Raw genomic sequence first — 25,420 nt, forward strand, 5'->3', positions numbered from 1 at the left:
ATTATATTTGTTATTATATTTCTCTCTCTCTTACGTTTTCTTAACATATTTTTATAATATGAAATAATATTATTAAAATCACTGCTGGAAAAATATTTCATATGTCAATCACAACTTTCGATGATGTAAGTTCTGAAGAGTGCTTTCTTTATCAAATTCAAATTAATTATCTTTTAAGTAATTAAAACATCTATACTTAAATATGTTTAAAACTTTAATCATATAAATATTATCTTAACCATGAGATTTAATATTTAATAAATAATAAATATTTTGCATTTAAAATCTTTTTTTATATTTTTACACGAGTAAAATAGTTTTGTATACCATAAACAAATCTTTTTGAATATGTAAATCAAGTATCGTATATTCCACAATTCTGCACGATTGCTTATAAAACATAATGCATTGCACACGCTGCACACAGTTTGTAAGATATGTCTATAGTTGCAAGTTGCGGTGCAACAAGTAGTAATTATCGATTAGCACAACGTCCCACCTCTTGGGATATGCAAACCTCTCTATAAAGAAGAATCTGCGCAATCGCTACATTTATTATTCCGCTTATCGTTCCGCTGAAAGACGCGATAATAAAAACGTTCAGTATTTCGTGCGCTTTCGATGAATTACGATGACATCACTGTCTGATAAGTCGATGTCACTTTCATATCACAGTAACGAGCATTATGATTATAGTATCCAGTTGAATCGTTGGTTCCTGAAACCAATCGGCGCCTGGCCGGAATTGCGTGTCACCACCACAGCTGAGAAACTTCTATCGAGGATCATTCAGATAACGTGTTACGTTCTCATAGCCTTCACAATAGTGCCTTGCATGCTGTATTTCTACCTCGAAGAGCAAGAGTTTGACATTAAGATGAACTCAGTAGGTCCCGTAAGTCATTGGATCATGAATGGGATAAATTATTCCTCGCTGCTGTGGCGCGGCAAGGATATACGTCGCTGCATCGAGCACATGGAAAACGATTGGTGCGCGATGAATAGGATCGAGGATCGCATGATGATGTTGAAATACGCCAAGTTCGGCCGATCCGTAGCCGCCTTCTGCGCTGTCTTCATGCACTGTGGCGTATTCTCGTACAGCGTCGTAAATAGTCTGTCGCCGATGATCACCATAATTGATAATCAGACCGTCATAATGCGACGATTACCTTGTCCGTTCTATAGCAAGCTTCTGGATACCAATCGCGATCCAATAAACGAGATCGTGCTGGCGATGCAATTTTTATCCGGTTTCATAGCAAATTCTATCACGGTTGGTGCGTGCAGTCTTGCCGCGGTTCTCGCGACGCACGCATGCGGTCAATTCGCCGTGCTTTACTCATGGTTGAGCGAACTGGTCGACGAAGAGAAGGAGAAACGATATGTTGAGTGCAAATTTGCTAACATAATCGAGCAACATCTGCGTATATTAAAGTAAAGTATCACTCTTGTCAACTTTATAACGAATTAATTTATAAACATTTACTAAATAAAAGAAAAGACAATGAAATCTGAAATAATTATAATAATTTTAGTTTTTTATCACGCTTCGAGAAAATTATGAATCAAATATGCCTCGTGGAGTTAGTTGGATGCACGTTAAATTTATGCTTGCTTGGCTATTGTTCCATTAAGGTAAAACAAAAAATATTATTCAAATAGTGTCATTTTAAGGCTCTTGGTTTCTCACTGACGTTTGAATTAAAAAAAAGATCATACATTTTTTTCTTATAAAATATGGTAAAAGAAATTAGTCTTTTCATATATCATCACTCGTATATAGAAATTTTATGGTAGTGACATAAAATTAGTGAAATAAATCAAAGACTTTCTTTTTAGTTCATCGCATTAATAAATAGCTATAAATCTTGTAATTATACATTAATAAATAACTATAAATTTTAATTTTGTCAGAAAAAAATGAGCTACATATGCATTTTCTAATTTAGAATAAAATCCAGTTTTATAATGAGTAATATATACGAAAAAAAGGAAATTAATTTTCTACACAAGAGAAAAGATTCACATAATTACTTGCTTTTAATTAATATAGTTGTAATGAAATAATAAAAATCTTAAAATTTTTCATTAATATATCAAATATGTATATTATTTTCATTAACATCAAATATGTATATTATTTTATTGAATATGATGAAATAGTATGTATTTCTACATTCTTAAATAATTTTTATATTCTAAGATACTTCATATTTCAGGAATGGAATGTGAGAAACACGAAGACTATAGCAACGTATGGTATTTTGTTCATATCCATGTCTTTTAATATCTTTATATTTTGTTACATAGGCGAACTAATCACGGAACAGGTAATGCAGACTGCATATCTCTTTCTCAAGATAAAATAATTAATAAAATTTTATAAATATTTAGGCAATTCATATACATGAAGATATCTTTATTATTTGATAATTATAAGATTAATTTCAGTGCAAGAAAGTAGGTGAAATGGCTTATTTTACTGATTGGTACCGTTTACCTCATAAGACTGCTCTCGGCATGGTGCTGATAATATCGAGATCCAGTGCCGTAATTAAAATCACTGCCGGAAAACTAATTCAACTCTCTTTAATAACGTTTGGTGACGTAAGTATATTTTAATAAAATCAAATACCACATTTCCATCTAAAAATAAAATTTCATTATTTCGTATGACACTCCTGCACATTTAGCACTTATGGTTCATTTGATTCGTAAAAAAGTATCGAATAAAAATTAAATCTTTCAAGCATATCAAAAAACCTTTTCTACAGAATTTATTCAATTTAATTTACTCTCCTTGTCTATTTCAGGTGATTAAAACATCTGCAGCATATCTGAATATACTTCGTACCTTAATTATGTAACTATAATATATGTAAAAAATAGGAGTAAATGAATTCACATGCAATAAGAAATGATTTGAAAATCATTGATTTTTAATAATATCATTTCCTTATTGATAACATTATAATAAATCCTTAGAATATATTAAGATTATCATAATATAGAAAGAATTAAAGTACACATAAATAATATCCTATATATAAATAAATGGAGATACTTATTTGTTACGTGCAATTTTAAAGATCAAGTATCAAAATTGCTATTTTATCCTTTCTTCTTTTTTACAATCTGCTTTTTGACGCACGCATTAACACGAAGCAGCGCCAAACAATGCAACAAGTTGCACTAAACGATCGATCAGTATAAAGGTCTGCCTATTTGCTGGAATGTGCTCTTTTCTGCACCAAACACAATCGCGAAAACCAGCGCAAGCGCGGCAACACATTTTCGCTGCGCGAATGTACCTCACGCACTTTCGCAAGATGGAGGGCTACGACCAATCAAATATAAATTAGTTTATATTATGCAGTATTATTTGTGCATGCTAAAATAGTGCAAAATTCACGAATATTAATAACATTTGTATATATTGTTATAAATAACGTTATATTTATAAATAATTGAAAAGATTTTCGATTAACAGAATGTATATTATCATTATATGTTTGCATTTTAATATCGAGTGAATCATGCATCAAAGATGTCTCATTGAATTGGTCGAATAAATTTATCTTTAATTTTAATATTATACGATTATAATAAAGAAAATATTGTCGAGATTATTTTGTGTGTATCTGTGTATGGGAGAAAGTAGGACTTTATTATTATTATATATTAGATAGAGTTATATATTGTGCGTGCTAATATTTTAATGCTGAATGAAAAATAAAAAAGCTAATTGCTAAAAGATAAGCATTTCAATAAATATTAATCATCAAAAAAATTATCTCAATGTATTTCGATCTTTCAGGAATGGATCACCGAAGATATGAAAAACATTATTTGCGATATTCTATTCGATGATTTTCATTATCTTTATATTTGTTACATCGACAAGTTTTTTTATCAAACAGAAATAGGTAATGCGCAAATTTGCATAAAATTTGGCACATGTGCAATGACATTTATAAAGACATTCGCAGAGATTTTACTATTAATCATTAATTAATTCATTTCATTATTTTTTTCTAGAATAGATATCTTAAAGAAAAATATTATATTAATTTAATTTAATATAAATTTGTACAATTTCTAAAAAAATTAGCGATATTATATGTATATGATTAATATTTTCTGTGAACAGTAATTTATTTCAGATAACTTTTTTAAAAAACATCATAAACATTTCTTGTATTATCACTGTGAAAGTTACTTGCACATATTCACCATATAATTCTTAGAATAAATTAGTCAGAAGAATCTAAAACACCAATTTGAAAAAAATTATATGTTCTTCCCATCAATTTATCCGAAAATTAAGTCTTTAAATTAATATAATTCTGCAATGTTTCGATAAAATACTTCATGTATCACATATAATAATCGTATGTAGAACTCATCTTTGATCAGCTACTGACTCGTACATGCATTCGCAACATTTACCGAAGCAACAAGTCCAATAGCTTTCAATCGATCGGATTGTTTTCGTAGTAGACTATCTTTTCGCGCAGACGCTACAGCGACCATTGCTATAATAGTCATATTAGTAGTCGTTGTGCCATCGCGTAGTCACAATGTGTCGGTCGGTGACTAAAGATTTACACGATCACAGCATACAGCTGAATCGGTGGTTTCTAAAGCCGATAGGCGCATGGCCGCGATCTACCACAACTTCGAGCAGCGAGAAAGCTGTGTCTCTCGTCCTAATATTTATCTGTTATTTTTTAATAGCCTTCACTGTGGTGCCGTGCGCGTTGAACATCTTCTTCGAGGAAAAGGACATCGAGCTGAAACTCCGTGCAATTGGTCCGCTAAGTCACTGGCTTATGGGCGGAATTAATTATTGTTCCCTATTATTGCGTAGCGCCGATATACGTCGATGCGTACGACATATGGAAATGGACTGGCGGATCATCAAGCGATTGCGGCATCGCGAAATCATGGCGAAGAATGCAAGATTAGGCAGATTTGTGGCAGGTTTCTGCGCGATATTTATGCACGGCGGTGTCTTTTCCTACAGCATCGTATCCGGGATGACGACGGTGATGGTGCCGATCGACGACAATCAGAGCGTCCCGATGCTACAGTTGCCCTGTCCCTCGTACAGCAAGTTCGTGGACGCCCGATTCAGCCCGGCTAACGAAATCGTGCTAATAATGCAGATGTTTTCATGTTTCATAGTAAACTCCACCACTGTCGGAGCATGCAGTCTTGCCGCCGTTTTCGCTATGCATGCGTGCGGTCAGCTCGATATTTTGACCTTACGTTTAGACAAATTCGTTGAAGGTGAAGGAGTGAAAGAAAGTGATTCTGTCCAGCGGAGACTAGCCGATATCGTGGACCATCATTTGCGTGTTTTGAGGTAATATTGCAGTTACGTGTATACTCAAAAATAAAATATTTAAGAATATAATTTCAAAAACATAATCATATTTGTCAAACTAATTACTCAATTTGATATATAATACTTTTTTTATTAATAAAAATCTTTCGTTTTATTAATAAAAAATTAATCCTTTTATTTATGCAAGCGAGTTGCAAGACTTACATTTAAACAACTAAATTTAATTTTGATATTAAAAACTATTCACTTTTATTCCTTCTTACTCGCTCTTCTTCTTATGAGTTATCGAAACGAGGTTTTGAAAGCTGTTCTTTCTTCTACATCATTAAAAAAAATTTTTTTTAAGCAACATTTGAGATTAATGAAAGAATACTGTATATAATGTGTTACGTATATCTTTTAATTACACAATTTTATTTTTATTTTATTTATAAATTTTAAAGTCTTGCAAAATAAAGTTCTTCTCTTGTACAGAATTTTATAATTACAAATTATTTAAACTTCAATATATTATATAAAAAAACAAACAAAAATTGCAATATATTACAGTAAATACAAATAGTTTCGACAAAATTTTATAAAATATCAAACAATATTATATCAAAAATTTCTTTAAAATTCTTAAAAATTTGATTTTAGGTTTATAGCGCGCATCGAAAATGTTATGCATCAAATATGTCTGGTAGAATTAGTTAAACTTCAATATATTATATAATAAAAACAAACAAAAATTGCAATATATTACAGTAAATACAAATAGTTTCGACAAAATTTTATAAAATATCAAACAATATTATATCAAAAATTTCTTTAAAATTCTTAAAAATTTGATTTTAGGTTTATAGCGCGCATCGAAAATGTTATGCATCAAATATGTCTGGTAGAATTAGTTAAACTTCAATATATTATATAATAAAAACAAACAAAAATTGCAATATATTACAGTAAATACAAATAGTTTCGACAAAATTTTATAAAATATCAAACAATATTATATCAAAAATTTCTTTAAAATTCTTAAAAATTTTATTTTAGGTTTATAGCGCGCATCGAAAATGTTATGCATCAAATATGTCTGGTAGAATTAGTTGGATGTACTTTTAACTTATGTATGCTTGGATATTATTCAATTACGGTATGCTAATCATCTTAAAAGGTGAATATGTATATAATCACAAAAATCACTTTGATAACATTGACTATAACACACAATCTTTCGGTAAAAATTCGGTAAAATTTCAACAATTTTTATTTTTAAAAATCTCAATTTGTTATAACTTTTTAGTGGTGGAATAAAATTGATGCAAAGGGCATAGTAGCATATATTATTGTATATATATCTATGAGTTTCAATATTTTTATATTTTGCTACATAGGTGAAATTTTAACTCAACAGGTAAAAAACTGTTGAATATCGACTAACAAAAATATTAACATATATTTTTAACAACCACATTTATTAATATATTTATTAGTGTAAGAAAGTTGGCGAAACAGCGTATATGACCGATTGGTATCGTTTACCTCGTAAAACAGCTCTTGGATTGATCTTGATTATATCCAGATCAAGTGTTGTAATCAAAATAACTGCTGGAAAATTAATTCAACTTTCCATTGCAACTTTCAGTGACGTGAGTATCAATAATTTCTTTTTAGAAGCATTTTCAGTAAGTTATCAATCATGATTCCAGGTTATCAAAACGTCCTTCGTTTATCTGAATATGTTACGAACTGTTACAACGTAAGCATATAAATGCGATCGTAGAGATTTTCGATATTATTCTTACCTTCTTTATTTGTGTAACATTTTTAAAATAAAAGTATACGAACACAACATTATTTATCTTTGTAATTAAAAAATACAATTTAAAATTAAAATTTAAAAAATTGCTAATTACGATATCTTTTATATTGCATTCTTTACAAAATATCTAAAACTTTCTATGTTCTATTTATTAATAGGAATATGCATAAATATCAAGATCACATAAAATATTATGTCACATTTACACTTATATGCATCAAAGCATATTAATAAAATTCTCTTTACAATCAGCACTTTACATTTCCACGAACAGTTATTGATTAGACATGCGTTCTCTCGGAAAGACAACTCCGTGCGTTTATCAAACAGCTCTAAAGATTCGCGCAGGCGCTCGCTCGAACATAACGCCAGGGTACTACTTGTGACTATTTGTCACATTCATTGTCAGTACATCGTGCGGTTTCACGAGGCAATCATGACGTACTCCAAGCGTGTGTCAACGAGCATCCAACTCACGTCTAATACCGATTACAGTCTACAATTGGCTCGTTGGTTTCTAATGCCAATCGGTATTTGGCCGCGAATGAATACGGCAACAAAATTCGAGAAGTTTTCTTCATGCGTACATATTCTTATCTGCATGTCCTTGATAGCAATCGTCATGGTGCCGTGTTTCTTATACGTGTCATTGGAAGAAAAAGACATAGAGATCAAATTGAGCACGATAGGTCCGCTAAGTCACTGGATTATGGGCATGACTAATTACTGTTTGCTTCTTGCACGCAGAAACGATATCCGCGAATGCGTGCGACACATGGAAATGGATTGGAGACTGATTAAAAAATTCGAGGATCGACAGGTGATGCTGCAACAAGCCAAGTTTGGCCGTTTTGTCGCTGGAATCTGCGCGGTATTCATGCAGAGCGGCGTATTTCTCTACTTTATAACCAAATCGCTGACTACCACGATCATCATCATCGGCAATGAAACCATTTCGATGCATCTGCTGGCTTGGCCGATTTACAGCAAATTTATCGATACAAGATTCAGTCCCGCAAACGAGATCATGCAGATTGTAGAAATGTTATCGACTTTTATAGTTAATTCTGTTACGGTAGGCGCTTGCAGCCTCGATGCGATTTTCGCTATGCACGCGTGCGCTCAGCTGAGCGTGTTATTTTCGTGGTTAAACAAACTCATCGTGGACAAAAATAATAAAAACAATTACGCTGAACAAAGACTCGGACCTATAGTGGAACATCACTTGAGAGTGTTGAGGTATTTCATTTAAATATCATGTTTGCACTGTATATCGTTTTATCGTATTTTAAATAAGTATTTGCATGAATAAATTGACTTATATTACATTAGAGCAACAGATCTCTCTTTCTTTAATAAAAATGTTATATCACGCAATGCAATTGCATAATATATATACATTTTAGTTTTATATCACGTATGGAATCTATTATGCGAAATGTCTGCCTCGTGGAATTGCTGGGATGCACAATGAATATGTGTTTACTTTCATATTATTCAATTACGGTATGCTAATCATCTTAAAAGGTGAATATATATATAATCACAGTCACTTTGATAAAACACCTTTCAGTAAAATTTCAACAATTTTTATCTAAAAAAAAATCTCAATTTGTTATCTTTTTAGTGGTGGAATAAAATTGATGCGAACAGCTTAGTAGCATATATTATTGTATACATATCCATGAGTTTCAATATTTTTATATTTTGTTACATAGGTGAAATTTTAACGCAACAGGTAAAGAAAATGTGAATATCGATTACCACAAATATCAACATATATTTTTATAATAACCATATTTATTAGTGTAAGAAAGTTGGTGAAACAGCGTACATGATCGATTGGTATCGCTTACCTCATAAAACAACTCTTGGATTGATTTTGATTATATCCAGATCAAGTTCAGCGATCAAAATAACTGCTGGAAAATTTATTCAACTTTCCATTGCGACTTTCAGTGACGTGAGTATAAACAAATTCTGTTTAGCATTTTTAGTAAGTTATCGATCATTCCAGGTTATGAAAACGTCCTTTGCCTATCTGAATATGTTACGAACTGTTACAGTGTAAGCATGAATGCGATCGTATAGATTTTATAGTCTTACCTTCTTTATTTGTATAACATTTTTTTAATAAAAGCACATTATTTATCTATAATTAAAAAATATAATTTAAAATTAAAATTTTAAAGATTGCTTAAAAATGCAGATTGTCATAATTATAATATCTTTTATATTGCATTATTTACTATTACAATTTATTATTACAAATATCTTAAAGAATTTTCTATATTTGATTTACTAATAACAATGCATGGATCACATAAAATATTATGTCACATTTACTTATGTGCATCAAATGATATTAATCCTTTCACAAAACTCTCTTTATAATCAACACTACATTTCCGCGAGCAGTTATTGATTAGACATGCATGCGTTCTCTCGGAAAGCATTACCCTATGCGTTCACTAAACAGCTCTAAAGATTCGCGCAGGCGCTCGCACGAAACATAACTGCAGCCAGTGCATTTGTGACTACTTGTTACACCTGTCAGTACATCGTGCGCTTCCACGAAGCGATCATGACGTACTCCGAACGTATGTCATCGAGCATCAAACTCATGTCCAAAAATAATAATGATTACAGTTTACAATTGGCTCGTTGGTTTCTAATGCCAATCGGTATTTGGCCGCGAATGAGTACGACAACGAAAATCGAGAAAATTTCTTCATATGTACATATTCTCATCTGCACGTTCTTTTTAGCAATTGTTGCGGTGCCTTTTTTGTTATACGTGTCATTGGAAGAGAAAGATATCGAAGTAAAATTGGACTTGATTGGTCCACTAAACCACTGGATTATCGGCATAATTAATTACTATTTGCTTCTTGCACGCAGTAATGATATTCGAGAATGCGTACGACACATGGAAATGGATTGGAGACTGATTAAAAGATTCGAAGATCGACAGGTGATGCTGCAACAAGCGAAGATCGGCCGTTTTGTTGCCGGAATTTGCGCGATATTCATGCAGAGCGGTACATTTATCTTCGTTATAACCAAATCGCTAACTACCACGATCGTCATCGTCGGCAATGAGACCATTTCGATGCGTCTGATGGCTTGTCCGATTTATAGCAAGTTTATCGATACGAGATTCAGTCCTGCGAACGAGATCATGCAAATTGTAGAAATGATATCAACATTTATAGTTAATTCTGTTATGGTAGGCGTTTGCAGTCTCGATGCGATCTTCGCTATGCACGCGTACGCTCAGTTGAGCGTGTTATTTTCATGGTTAAATAAACTCATCGTGGATAAAGATAATGAAAACGAGTGCGCTGAACGAAGACTGGCTATTATAGTAGAACATCACTTGAGAGTACTGAGGTATTTCATTTAAGTATCTTTGTTTGCATTGCGTGTAATTTTATCGTAAAAAAGTACTAGCATAAGTAAATTGATTTTTATTAAATAGCAACACATTTCTTTTTTAAAAAAAGATGTGTCACGTATTACAATTGCATGTATATATTCGTTTCAGTTTTATATCGCGTATGGAGTCTATTATGCAAAATATCTGTCTCGTGGAATTGCTGGGATGTACAATGAACATGTGTTTACTTGTATATTATTTTATTACGGTATGCTAAAAATAAGAAAGGTGAATATATGTTATAAAAACACATATATTTTTTTATTTATAAAATGTCAGTTTAGTGTGTGTGTGTATATATATATATATGGTGTATATATATGGTGTATGTATGTGTAAACAAAATGGATAAATATCGAAAAAGGAATCAATTTTTGTAATTCTTTAATAATTAATTTTGTCTTCATAGAATTTGAATACATTTGATGTGGCAAAATTGATATCATTTGTCATTATATACTTATCTATGGCTTTCCACATGTTTGTATTTTGTTACATTGGTGAGACCCTCACAGAACAGGTAATAATTTGAATTCAAATTAAAAATAATTAGACTATCCAGAAAATCTAGAAGATAACTTGTAATTTGTATTTAAATTCCATTTTTTACTATGTTGCTTTTGAATATTTTTATATTTCTAATCACAAAAAACTAATAAAAAAATTAAGAAAATTTAAATTTATTAGTGCAAAAACGTCGGTGAAAAGGCGTACATGATCAATTGGTACGAATTACCACACGAAACTGCTCTTGGGCTTGTTTTGATAATAGCACAGTCGGGTAATGTTATCAGGATAACTGCTGGAAAATTATTTCAATTGTCTATTGCAACTTTTGGTGATGTAAGTACCATACATACACTTATGACGTACGACGTACATTAATAAAAATTTAATATGTTGTATATTTACTTTATATTTCTTTCTATTATAAATTATTATTGCAACATTTTTACCGACATTTTCTAATTTTTGGTATATTTTTTAAAATGAATTTTAAAACTTCCAAAATTATTAATATGCATTCTATAAGGAAGATACGTTGCTGTTTCAGATAATTAAGACTTCCGTGGTATATTTGAATATATTGCGGAAGGTGAATCCCTCTTCATGAATAATATTAATTATATTCGAAAACATAATAAATATATATTTTGTATAGAACATAGATAAATGGTAGAATGATAGATAAAAGAAATATTCAATAAATAGAATAAATTACGTTGCAATATAATTTTTATAACTATGCTATTTAAAAGCATAATTGATTTACATGTAATAGATTTCTATATATTCAAAAAATATATTTTCTAAAGTTAAACTTTAACATTTAATATATAAGCAAATTTCAATTATAATCAACAAAATTCATAATTGCAAGATATTTTTCTTTAATATGTCTTACGCATATCATATTGCAAATCACGTATTTACACACAACTGTGAGAGAAAATTGACAGAAAAACCTATCCTACCCGCCATATGTTTCCTACATATGTATTCTCCACTCTTACAGTCAACATGTCACATTTCCGCGAGCAATAATTATTGATCAGACATGCGTCTCTCTCGGGAAGCACAACCCTATGCGTTCACCAAAGATTCGCGCAGGCGCTCGTTCGGACATAGCTCCAGCCAGTGCATTTGTGACTACTTGTTACACCTGTCAGTACATCGTGCGCTTCCACGAGGCGATCATGACGTACTCCGAACGTATGTCATCGAGCATCAAACTCATGTCCAAAAATAATAATGATTACAGTTTACAATTGGCTCGTTGGTTTCTAATGCCAATCGGTATTTGGCCGCGAATGAGTACAACGAAAATCGAGAAAATTTTTTCATATGTACATATTCTCATCTGCACGTTCTTGATAGCAATTGTTGCGGTTCCTTTTTTGTTATACGTGTCATTGGAAGAGAAAGATATCGAGATAAAATTGAACTCGATTGGTCCACTAAGCCACTGGATTATGGGCATAATTAATTATTATTTGCTTCTTGCAAGCAGTAATGACATTCGAGAATGCGTGCGACACATGGAAATGGATTGGAGACTGATTAAAAGATTCGAAGATCGACAGGTGATGCTGCAACAAGCGAAGATCGGCCGTTTTGTTGCCGGAATTTGCGCGATATTCATGCAGAGCGGTACATTTATCTTCGCTATAACCAAATCGCTAACTACCACGATCGTCATCGTCGGCAATGAGACCATTTCGATGCGTTTGATGGCTTGTCCGATTTATAGCAAGTTTATCGATACGAGATTCAGTCCTGCGAACGAGATCATGCAAATTATAGAAATGATATCAACATTTATAGTTAATTCTGTTACGGTAAGCGTTTGCAGTCTCGATGCGATCTTCGCTATGCACGCGTACGCTCAATTGAGCGTGTTATTTTCATGGTTAAATAAACTCATCGTGGATAAAGATAATGAAAACGATTGCGCTGAACGAAGACTGGCTATTATAGTAGAACATCACTTGAGAGTACTGAGGTATTTCATTTAAGTATCTATGTTTGCATTGCGTGTGATTTTATCGTAAAATAGTACTAGCATGAGTAAATTGATTTTTATTAAATAGTAACACATTTCTCTTTAAAAAAAAAAAGATGTATGTCACGTATTACAATTTCATGTATTGTATATTCGTTTCAGTTTTATATCGCGTATAGAGTCTATTATGCAAAATATTTGTCTCGTGGAATTGCTGGGATGTACAATGAATATGTGTTTACTTGGATATTATTTTATTACGGTATGCTAAATATAAGAAGGTGAATATATGTTATAAAAGCCCATCAATTTTTTTATTTATAAAATGTCAGTTTAGTGTGTGTATATATATGGTGTATGTATGTGTAAACAAAACGTATAAATATCGAAAAAGGAATAAATTTTTTGTAGTTCTTTAATAATTAATTTTATCTTCATAGAATTTGAATACATTTGATGTGGCAAAATTGATATCATTTGTCATTATATACTTATCTATGGCTTTCAATATATTTGTATTTTGTTACATTGGTGAGACCCTCACAGAACAGGTAATAATCTGAATTCAAATTAAAAATAATTATACTATCCAGAAAATCTAGAAGATAACTTATAATTTGTATTTAAATTCCATTTTTTATTATGTTGCTTGTGAATATTTTTATATTTCTAATCACAAAAAACTAATAAAAAAATTAAGAAAATTTAAATTTATTAGTGCAAAAACGTCGGTGAGAAGGCGTACATGATCAATTGGTATGAATTACCACACAAAACTGCTCTTGGGCTTGTTTTGATAATAGCACGGTCGAGCAATGTTATCAGGATAACTGCTGGAAAATTATTTCAATTGTCTATTGCAACTTTTGGTGATGTAAGTACCATACATACACTTATGACGTACATTAATAAAAATTTAATATATTGTATATTTACTTTATATTTCTTTCTATTATGAATTATTATTGCAATATTTTTACCAGCTACATTTTCTAATTTTTGGTATATTTTTTAAAATGAATTTTAAAACTTCCAAAATTATTAATATGCATTCTATAAGGAAGAGACGTTGCTGTTTCAGATAATTAAGACTTCCGTGGTATATTTGAATATATTGCGAACGATGAATCCCTCTTCATGAACAATATTAACTATATTAGAAAACATAATAAATATATATTTTGTATAGAACATAGATAAATGGTAGAATGATAGATAGAAGAAATTTTCAATAAATAGAATAAATTACGTTGCAATATAATTTTTATAACTATGCTATTTAAAAGCATAATTGATTTACATGTAATAGATTTCTATATATTCAAAAAATATATTTTCTAAAGTTAAACTTCAACATTTAATATATAAGCAAATTTCAATTATAATCAACAAAATTCACAATTGCAAGATATTTTTCTTTAATATGCCTTACGCATATCATATTGCAAATCACGTATTTACACACAACTGTGAGAGAAAATTGACAGAAAAACCTATCCTACCCGCCATATGTTTCCTACATATGTATTCTCCACTCTTAAAGTCAACATGTCACATTTCCGCGAGCAATAATTATTGATCAGACATGCGTCTCTCTCGGGAAGCACAACCCTATGCGTTCACCAAAGATTCGCGCAGGCGCTCGTTTGGACATAGCACCAGCCAGTGCACCACCCATCACAGTCAGTGCATCGTGCGCCTCCGCGAAACAATCATGACGTGCTCCGAGCGTGTACCAACGAGCACCAAATTTACATATAAAAACAATAACGATTACAGTCTTCAACTGACACGTTGGTTTCTGATGCCAATCGCCGCCTGGCCACAAGCACGCATATCGACGACAGAAAGGGTCTCTTTGCAGGCGCATATTCTCGCTTGCTCATCCCTAATAGCAATCGTCATGGTGCCGTGTCTATTATATGTATCGCTGGAGGAAAAAGACATCCAGATAAAATTGAGCGTTATGGGTCCGCTGAGCCACTGGATCATGGGTACAATTAATTACTGGTTACTTCTTACACGCAGCGACGACATTCGCGAATGCGTGCGACACATGGAGACGGATTGGAAATTAGTTCGGAGGCTCGATGATCAGGAAGTGATGCTGCGATACGCTAAAATCGGTCGTTTCATCGCCGGATTCTGCGCGGTGTTTATGCAGAGCGGAACATTTCTCTTTGTCATAGCCAAAGCGATGACATCTATTACCGTCCTCGTAGGCAACGTAACGACATCGATGCATCCGATGACTTGTCCGATTTATAGCAAATTTATTGACACGAGATTCAGTCCCGCGAACGAGATCATGCTGGCCGTAGAGCTACTATCATGTTTTATAGTGAATTCGATTACGGTTGGCGCTTGCAGTCTCGCTGCAGTTTTCGCGATGCACGCTTACGGTCAACTCAGCATGCTATTCTCGTGGTTAAATAATCTTGTTTCAGACGAAGATAAGGGAAATGAATATGCCGAACAAAAACTGGCTGCTATCGTGGAGCATCATTTAAGAGTGCTAAGGTACTTTTTAAGTATCGAGATTCCATTACGTTTGCGCGTTTGTAGTATTATAGATAAAAATTCTATTTTATAATTTGACTAAACATTTTCATATCAAATAAAATATTTCTAATTCTATAATTTATATAAAAAAATATGTATATATTTATGAGAAAGTAAAATACAAATATTTCCTTTCCTTTTCTAAATAAGATATGTAAAGTCGATACTCGCATATATCGAAGTTTATTGTTGTCGCTTTTCCGCGATGCTCATTGGCTGTCAAGATTCACGTTGTGCATTATATTCGTAGAATCAAGGCTATCATCGCGAGAGTTAGCAGTTTGACAGTTTGTTTAAAATAAAATAAAATAAAATAATAATATTAGTTTTAAATAATATGTTATAATACTTTAAACTCGATTAATATTTTTTGACAGAAATCAGCTGATAACTATCAAAAATATTAATCGAGTTTAAAGTATTATAACATATTATTTAAAACATATTATTTTATTTAATTTTATTTTGAACTGTTAAACTAATAATCCTCGCGATGACAGCCTCTCGGTGCTACGAATATAACGCACAATGCGAATCGAAACAGTTTATCAGCATCGCGGAAAAAATGCTACAATACTTGCGAGAATCAACTTACAATTAACATGCCTTTCTTAGAAAGAAATGTTATAATATTTTAAATTCGATTAATATTTTTGACAATTATCAGCCGATTTTTGTCAAAAAATATCAATCGCGGATAAGATATTATAACATATTATTTAAAATATATTATTATTTTAATATTTTCACATATTATATACACCTTCATTACCGCTAGAAATGTTATAAAATAAACAATTTTTTACTCACCGATACGTACAATAGCGGAGTTGTAGTACACAGCACACATTGACCTGAAAACAAAATAATCTTATTACTTATTACATATTTCGCATTATAACACAATATAAATATAAATATGTAAGCTATTGTAGAATATTTAATTAACAAATTTTCGCTTTATTAATATTTTTTGACATCAGCTGATTAAAGCGTTAATTTGCTAATTAATTTTTAAAATAATAATATGTTTTAAATAATATGTTATAATACTTTAAACTCGATTAATATTTTTGACAGTTATCAGTTGATTTCTGTCAAAAAATATTAATCGAGAATAAAATATTATAACATATTATATTTACAACATATTACTATTTTAATATTTTAACGTATTATTATTTTAAAATTTAATTAGGAAATTAACGCTTTAATCAACTAATTTCTGTGAAAAAATATTAATCGAGTTTAAACAAACTTTAAATTATTTTTTAAAAGATATTTTTTAAACATAAAACTGAAGCATAGCGCGCTTGTGTTGTTCTAGTATTAAAAAACCGCGTTAAATCTTATATATATACGTTTCAGTTTTATATCACGCATGGAAAATATTATGCAACATATCTGCCTCGTGGAATTGGTGGGATGCACGTTGAATATGTGTTTACTTGCGTATTATTCTATTACGGTATGCTAAAGACTTAAAAAGGTGAATATATGTTACAGTAGCATTTTGTCTGTTTATATATAAAATGTTAAATGTAATTTCTCTGATATTTTAGAATTGGAGTGATTTTGATGCTGCAAAAATAATGTCATATATTATTGTATACGTATCTATGGCTTTCAATATTTTTATATTTTGTTACATTGGCGAGATTCTCACGGAACAGGTAATATCTTGAATTTATAATAAATTTTTGAACATTGAGGTTATTATATATACACACACATAATATATATATATATATATATATATATATATATATATATATATAAAATATACAATATGTACATATATTGCAATTATTATTTAATGAGCTAATGTTTAATAGATTACTGATTGCATTTAAATTTTTTCTATCTTCTAATATTTCTTAATGTTTTCCATTTTTATTAATGTAATAGAAAAATTGTTTATGAAAAGCTTATTTAATTTTTTATTTATTTATTAGTGCAAAAATGTTGGCGAAAAAGTCTACATGACGAATTGGTATAATTTACCGCACAAAACTGCCCTTGGTCTCGTTTTGATAATAGCGCGATCGAGTAATGTTATTAAGATAACTGCTGGAAAATTATTTCAATTGTCTATTGCAACTTTTGGTGATGTAAGTAAAAACGTATATACTGCACTTATAATGGGATATTGTATTAATAAAAGTTTAATACATTTTTTTATATTTTATATTTATATAAATTATTATATGTATAATATTCCTCCGTATCTTTATCTACTATATATTTATTCTCTTCTTTTCTCTTGTTTCTGAGCGATATTCACTCATTTTTAATGCTAATGCTAATGTTTTAATGCCAAAGTTTTGGAATTCGGTTAACTATATGTATACATAAATAGGAAGGAAAAGCTTCTTGTTTCAGGTAATTAAGACTTCTGTGGTATATTTGAATATTTTAAGAACGATGACTCCTCCCACGTGAACGATATAAAATTTAGAAAACGTAAATATATTTTGTATAGAACATAAATGGATATAAAGTATAAAAATATAAAATAAAATAAATATTTAATAAATGAAATAAATCACATTATACATATAAATTTTTTCATGATTACATTGTTTAAAAATAGTGTTGCATTTTGCAATGTAAAGAGAAGATTATTCTGAAATTGAAAATATTAAGATTTCTTACGAAATTTTATAAATATACACACACATTTTAATATCCAAAAATAGCTTTACTGAAATTGTAAAGACTAGCTATTATATTGTACAAGAAAATATTGTCTTTTGATGAATATTTCTAAAAAATAATAAAATTTATATATTTATCTAAATTTTGTATATAAAATACAGAATGACATCTCTTATATACTTTAAACGACAATAAATTACTTTTAAAATACTTTCAAATTATTTTAAAATACTTTTGTAAATGCATATTTACCATAATAATTTCATCTGTAATATAATTCTTACGATCTTTTCAAACAGTTTAAAGTATTGATCGATTGGCAAAATGCATGCAAAACTATTATATTATATATGACGTATTGTAATATCAAAAAAGCAAAAACTTTTCACTGGGGCAGGTGTTAATGATTACAGTCTTCAATAGAATAATCTTCAATGAATTTTGGTTTCTGAAATTGATTGGGCAAACTCACAATTAGTTACAACAACAATCAGAGAAAAAAGATACTTTCGAAGATACCGATATTTATCTGCTACTCTCTGATATCCTATGTGATCGTGCCGTGTATCTTCAACAAAATACAAAGAATCGGTAATTTTGCGCAAATGATGCTGCAAGATTAACTGTTTCATAGCGGGACATGTGCGGTATTCATCCATGATATAAAGTCTGTCTAGCTGAACTAAGGAGATGCGCACTAAATGTTTACTGAGATATTATTACATTAGAGTATGCTAAAGAAAAAAATAAAATTTTTGTAATTAGTAACAAATAAAATTGTTGTCGCGAAAAAGATCTTATCTTTTCAAAGTCAATAAAGCCCCGTTTATTCTCTTTAATGAATTAGTGTGTATTCAATGTGTGTGCGTGTGTGTGTAATAAAAAATATTATAAATTACTATTTATCGATATAAATTGTATATAACATATTTATATATCTTGCTACATATATATATTAGATTTTAAGAGATATCTTGAGAATGAAAAAATTATTTAGTCCGTTTGACAAGTTTCTCATCTTAATTATAAATTACAATACCTCAAAACATTATTTTATTATATCATCTCTTTTTAAATATCTATATTTATGTTTTACATTACTATGTCAACTTATTTAAACATCTCTCTAATTATCATAATATTTAAAAAAAGCGAAACCATTATAATAAATTTCATATTCTATAATATTTTTATATCCAAAATTTTCAAACATTTAAAAACATATTTAAATGTATCTTGATTTATTTATTAATGTAGAAATGTCAAAGAAATAGCAAATATGATCAATAACTGTCTCACAAAACTGCATTCTACCTCTATTTGATAATCATGCGATCGAGTCACTGTGAAAAAAGAATTTCAATTCTCTATCGTAATATATGACGATGCAAATAACACATGTTATAATGAAGCTCCATTAAATAAAATTTTAATCTCTTTTTCAATCATAAATTATTATAACACTTCTATAATAATTATTTAATTCAAATACACTGTGCGATGTTGAAACAAATATTAAATTGTATAAATATTTAATTGTAACAAATAACAAATATTAAATGATATCATCAATTATACTTATTTAAAAAAATCGATTAATGGAAATAAGAATTATATTAAATAATTAAAACTTCCGCGATATATTTGAATATTTTGCAAATAATGACTATATAAAATGTAAATCAAAATGTTACAAAATACACACACATTGTCTAAATAGAATAGTTTTAATAAATAAAATTTATATTATATACATATATATATGTATGTATATATATGTATATATAATTACACTAACTTATCGGATCTTCTGCAATTAAATTCTGTTTGAAAAGACATCCTCGACAATATTTTTTTTTTCGAAATTAAGTAATCGAACACTTTGTGCACTCATATCCACAAAATGTTATATGTTCCTTCCTGTACACGGCCTTTTACAAAACTGATAACACGCAACACTGTTAGAAACGATTATCGATCTAATATGCATGCAACGCTTAAACAAAAAAAAATGGATCAATACAAGCGTTCATCAAACTCCTCCAAAAGTTAGCGCAAGCGCTTATTTGAATACAACTTGTCAGAAGCACTGTCGTGACAGTGCAATAGAAACCTTCACGAATCGAGCATGACACATCTAAAACGTGATTTAAAAGATATTAATTTTAAGAACATCAACGATTACAGTTTGCAAATAAATCGATGGTGCCTCAAACCAATTGCTGCTTGGCCATTAACAAATACATTAATAGAGAAACTTATCGCTGCAGTATTAATTATCTTTTGGTCACTTACAATGATAATCGTTATGATACCATGCATATTGTACGTATTATTGGAAGATAATGACATTGCGGCAAAACTAGGCGCCATTGGACCGTTAATTAACAGAATTATGGGTTCGATAAGTTATTGGATGCTGCTGAAATGCCGCCGCGACATTCGCAATTGTATACGACACATGGAGACAGATTGGCAGCTCATACGTAGGATCGAAGATCGCGAAATAATGCTACAGTACGCTAAATTTGGACGTTTTGTCGCCGGAATCAGCGCGGCAATTACACAAGGTGGTAACCTTTTATTCGGCACGGCCAGAGCAATAAAAACTACGACCATTATCGTTAACAATCAAACTTTCACGACGCATCCGTTAACATGTCCAGCATACAGCAAAATCATGGACACGAGATTTAGTCCTATAGATGAGATCATGTTAGTTATACAATATTTGTCAGCATTTGCATTGAGTTTCGCCATAGTGAGCGTTTGTAGTTTCGCCGGTGTCTTCGCGATGCATGCTTGTGGTCAACTGAGCGTATTGTGCACATGGCTAAACAAATTCGTCGAGGACTACGGAAAGGAAAAAACTAATTCGACTGAACTGAAATTGGCTACTATCGTGGAACATCATTTGAGAGTTCTGAGGTACTTTATTTTGCACGTTGAACTTTAAGTGCATTTCATGTAAATTTGTTTAATAAATATAATGCCATTTCGAGATAATTATAATAAATCTAATAAATCTAATAAATATATTAGATATATATTTCTACTACATTTAAAAGAATATATAGAATAATTCTGATCAAATCCTAACAAAAGAATACTGCCATACTTAAAAGCATAACAATCATACAAACATATTGCAGTTTTATAACAAATGTTGAGAGCATTATGCATAAAATCTGCCTTGTGATAATGATGGGATGTACATTAGATATGTGTTTTCTTGGATATTATGCCATTATGGTATGCTAAAAATATGATACTAAAGGAGCTCTTTTTTTAGTTGCAAAAAATAAAATATAATCTTTAATAACAAACTCAATGTCGTTTAAGCAATTTAGAAAAAAGCAGTTATTTCATTCTTAAGCATTGAATTTTAATTTGTCGAATTGATTTTCTAGAACTGGGCTGCATTCGATGCAACAAAGATATTATCATATATCATTGTATATACATCAATGGGTTTTAATGTATTTATTTTTTGCTACATCGGTGAAATTTTGACAGAACAGGTAAAATTTAAATGCATAAAGTTTTGAATGTTTCTTTCAACGAATTTTCTTAAAATTTCTCTTCCTCTCAGAATTTTTAAAATTTTAATATAAAATCAGTCACAATAAATATATATATATATATATATATATATATATATATATAAATTACTAAATATAAAACATATAAATATAAAAATAAATGATATATAAATATATGTATATTATATAATTTATATGTAATTTATGTAATATATAATATTTATATATATGTATATATATATACACACAACACACACTATATTTATCTCCTTTAACAACAGTTATACAATTATTACCTTTAACAAAATAAACAAGTTATGTTTAAATATTACATTTTCTGATTTCTTGAATCTCAGCTTTATATTTCTAAACACATCTATAAATTTTAAAAAATATCTATTTTTATTTATTAGTGCAAAAAAGTCGGAGAAATGATATATATGACTAACTGGTATCAGTTACCACACAAAATAGCACTTTGTCTCATTTTGATAATTATACGTTCAAATAATGTAATCAAAATAACTGCAGGGAAGTTAGTTTATTTGTCCATCGCAACTTTTGGTGATGTAAGTAACACTTTGAATAATTAAAGTAAAATATATCATTTTTTATAATAACCTATTTAATAAATTTTTAATAAAAAATTTGCTTATAATTGTCAATTATACGCGACTAAAATATTTCATCGAAAATTACATCAATGATATTATATTATCAATAGAAATAAGAATTTTACTATTTCAGGTAGTTAAAACTTCCATGGCATACTTGAATATTTTGCGAACAATAACTACATGAAATCTCATTTATTTAAAAAAGTAGTTAAGTAGGAATGTAGTAGATTAGAAAAAGTTAGAAGACATATTTTATATAGAATAGATATTTTTCAGGCAAGATTGGAGTATTACGTAAATATAATAATAAATTCTCTGTGACTGCAATTTTGAACTAATAAAATTGACAAATAAAATAGAACTAATAGACACTGCCAGCAATAATGCAGAAGATTTTTATTATATTCTTTTAAATAAAGATACGGAAAGTAAAGCACAAAAATTATTCTATCAAAACAATGAACGAATTGCGTGACCCAGCTGTTATTGCGTGCAAACAGCTGTCTATCGCGCACATAATAAACTCACCATTTCAATTCGCTATCACCGTAAATATCGATTCTCCAAGAGACGTATATTAAAGAAAAAAGTATAGTCGACAAAATGCGCAAGCGTTACTCTACGACTATCACCCCTCGTTTTTTTTTCGAATAATTATTCGCTCAATCGTATCCGCGCTATTGTAAAGCGAACATGAGGAGTTCCCTGCAAAATGATCCAATCATATTCGACTATATAGAGGATAATGAATATAGCATACAACCAATTCGTTGGCTCCTGAGGCCGATAAGCATCTGGCCAGTATCGTCGGTCAAGGAGAAAATTCTGTCGATGATATTGCTGATAGTGTGCATTTTCCTTATCGTCAGTGTTTTAGTGCCTTCTGCGTTGGCCATCTTCTTAGACGAAACCAAGGATGTGGAGGCAAAGATGCACGATTTCGGGCCTCTCAGCAATTGGCTGCTCGCAAGTCTTAAATATTGTTCATTGCTGATGCATGTCGACGACATACGTCAATGTCTCGAACATATTGAATCAGATTGGCGAGCCGTGAAGAAAATCGAGGAGAGAGAAGTGATGTTGAAGAGTGCCAGGATCGGTCGGTTCATCGCGATATTCTCCGCAACTTTTGTACATAGTGGAGTGTTCTCCTACAGTATCTTCCAGGCAATGACATTGGACGAGTCCGCTGACAATAATGCATCGGTGCATTCCCTGCCTTTCGCGTTCTACGATAAGATTCTGGATACTACGACAAGTCCGGCGTATGAAATAGTGTTTACGATACAATGTTTATCCACGTTTGTGGTAAATTCCATAGTGATAGCCGCTTGCAGTGTCACCTCCGTCTTTGTAATGCATACCTGTGGTCAATTAAAGATTTTGATGTCCTTATTAGATCATCTCGTGGACAAAGAAAATGAAAAAAGAAACTTTTCGCAGCAAAAATTTGCAGTCATCGTCGAGCATCATTTGAAAGTACTTAGGTAAGAATTTAATGGATAATTTAATTGTAGATTTTCTGTATAATATGTAATCAAAATGTACTTACTTTATTTTATCTTTTGTTTTTGATTTAATAATTCACTACATATTGTTTAATAATATATTATTCAATATCTTGCTTATTGCATAAATATATTTTAAAATATATTCGTTTAAATACACTATAATAATAATTATATATATATAAATTATATGTAATATAATCTATAATATGTAATATGTAATTTATATATAATGTACATAGATTTAATAAATCATATGTATATAAAAAATATATATATGCAAACAATTAATTATTATAATGCATTTCTTATGTATTTCTAAATATGTATACACACACACAAAATATATATATATATATTTATTTATATTTATATATATTTCTAGCTTCGTGTCTCACATAGAGAAAATTACAAATGTTGTTTGTCTCGTGGAAATAACGGGATGCACGATACATATGTGTCTCTTGGGCTATTATTGTATAGTGGTAGGCGAACATCATGAAATTTATAATGCTTACAGTAACGTTTGCCATTTGTATCTATTATTATCTATTTGTATAAATTAATTAATATTTTTTAGGAATGGAGCCAAAACAACAAAGAAGGTATAGTGTCGTATGTTATAATATTGATCTCTGTTACTTTCAATATCTTTATCTTTTGTTACATCGGGGAGATCCTTTCAGAGCAGGTAATCATAATGACAGAGCTTTTGTATAAAAATCAGAAATGTCAAAGATTTTTTTGCAATTTGCATTAATAAGAAATTGCATAGTCAACAGCAAAATAATTAATTTCACGTATGAGTTTCATTGAAATACGATACTGCCGCGAACATATTTTCCAATTTAATCGTAATAGATATATAAATGGGTTATAATAGTGTGACCAAATTGGCGAAACCGCCTATATGACGAATTGGTATCTGTTACCTGGAAACAGTGCCATCGGTCTTGTTCTGATAATTTTACGTTCTAGCATCGTGGTCAAAATCACTGCTGGAAAGATGATTGAGCTTTCCCTCTCTACTTTCGGTAATGTAAGTATATAAAAATGTATTTCTCGATTTATGTAGATATGTAGCTCCTATAAATGATATTTTATCCATAGATATATAATATAGATTCTTCAAAAATAAATTGATTATTTCATATAATTTATATTTTTCATATTATAACATATTTAACTGAATTTTACTAACTAAATAAATATATTCTTTATAACGACAAAATGATTAATAACTGTTTCAGGTAGTTAAATCTGCATTAGCATATTTAAATATACTTCGAACCCTTATCACTTAAATGTTAATATTTTTTTATATATTAAATATATTGTAAATAGCATATAGTATACGATTGAATAATAATAATATTTCTGTGAGAATACTATATAATATTTTTCTCTGTTTTTAAATTTAATTTTTTGCATACT

At 30.1% G+C, this 25,420-nt stretch overlaps 5 protein-coding genes and 1 pseudogene across 7 annotated transcripts in view; 5 read left to right on the forward strand and 1 right to left on the reverse strand.

Annotated features, from left to right (window-relative positions):
• LOC145940582 (uncharacterized) overlaps positions 1 to 25,420 on the reverse strand; it is a 65,752-nt gene that overhangs the window by 1,101 nt on the left and 39,231 nt on the right. The window contains exon 3 of the mRNA XM_083045909.1: positions 16,472 to 16,515. Coding sequence (XP_082902035.1) covers positions 16,472 to 16,515 — 44 coding nt within the window. The remainder of the gene's footprint in view (positions 1 to 16,471; positions 16,516 to 25,420) is intronic.
• Positions 632 to 7,098, forward strand: LOC145940868 (uncharacterized). The gene is made up of 11 exons (XM_083046504.1): positions 632 to 1,437; positions 1,539 to 1,638; positions 2,223 to 2,333; positions 2,455 to 2,610; positions 2,817 to 2,866; positions 3,093 to 3,097; positions 4,579 to 5,371; positions 6,389 to 6,488; positions 6,639 to 6,749; positions 6,829 to 6,984; positions 7,045 to 7,098. The coding sequence occupies exons 1-11, from the start codon at positions 632 to 634 to the stop codon at positions 7,096 to 7,098; spliced, it is 2,442 nt and encodes an 813-aa protein (XP_082902630.1).
• Positions 7,588 to 10,172, forward strand: LOC145940567 (odorant receptor 82a-like). Of its 2 annotated transcripts, XM_083045888.1 has the most exons (5): positions 7,588 to 8,396; positions 8,564 to 8,663; positions 8,785 to 8,895; positions 8,965 to 9,120; positions 10,059 to 10,172. In XM_083045888.1, the coding sequence occupies exons 1-5, from the start codon at positions 7,594 to 7,596 to the stop codon at positions 10,059 to 10,061; spliced, it is 1,173 nt and encodes a 390-aa protein (XP_082902014.1). In that variant the 5' UTR covers positions 7,588 to 7,593; the 3' UTR covers positions 10,062 to 10,172. The 2 variants fall into 2 exon arrangements, with proteins under 2 accessions (XP_082902014.1, XP_082902013.1); XM_083045887.1 differs by lacking the exon at positions 10,059 to 10,172 and having other exon boundaries at positions 8,965 to 9,294.
• LOC145940565 (odorant receptor 82a-like) lies at positions 11,965 to 14,261 on the forward strand. The gene is made up of 5 exons (XM_083045883.1): positions 11,965 to 13,099; positions 13,262 to 13,361; positions 13,540 to 13,650; positions 13,818 to 13,973; positions 14,181 to 14,261. Exons 1-5 carry the CDS (start codon positions 12,183 to 12,185, stop codon positions 14,238 to 14,240), a joined length of 1,344 nt encoding a protein of 447 aa, XP_082902009.1. The 5' UTR covers positions 11,965 to 12,182; the 3' UTR covers positions 14,241 to 14,261.
• Positions 14,627 to 18,156, forward strand: LOC145940590 (uncharacterized). Its single transcript, XM_083045915.1, has 5 exons — positions 14,627 to 15,619; positions 17,030 to 17,129; positions 17,224 to 17,334; positions 17,617 to 17,772; positions 18,044 to 18,156. The coding sequence occupies exons 1-5, from the start codon at positions 14,685 to 14,687 to the stop codon at positions 18,101 to 18,103; spliced, it is 1,362 nt and encodes a 453-aa protein (XP_082902041.1). The 5' UTR covers positions 14,627 to 14,684; the 3' UTR covers positions 18,104 to 18,156.
• On the forward strand, positions 20,253 to 25,290 carry LOC145940870 (uncharacterized; annotated as a pseudogene). The gene is made up of 9 exons (XR_014426083.1): positions 20,253 to 21,247; positions 21,472 to 21,571; positions 21,730 to 21,840; positions 22,275 to 22,459; positions 23,167 to 23,965; positions 24,372 to 24,471; positions 24,567 to 24,677; positions 24,870 to 25,029; positions 25,241 to 25,290. The product of XR_014426083.1 is annotated as an uncharacterized LOC145940870 (transcript).

This window comes from Prenolepis imparis, unplaced genomic scaffold (genome assembly GCF_030444845.1).
Source record: "Prenolepis imparis isolate NDT839.2.m4 unplaced genomic scaffold, iyPreImpa1.0 SCAF_9, whole genome shotgun sequence".
NCBI lineage: Eukaryota > Metazoa > Arthropoda > Insecta > Hymenoptera > Formicidae > Prenolepis > Prenolepis imparis.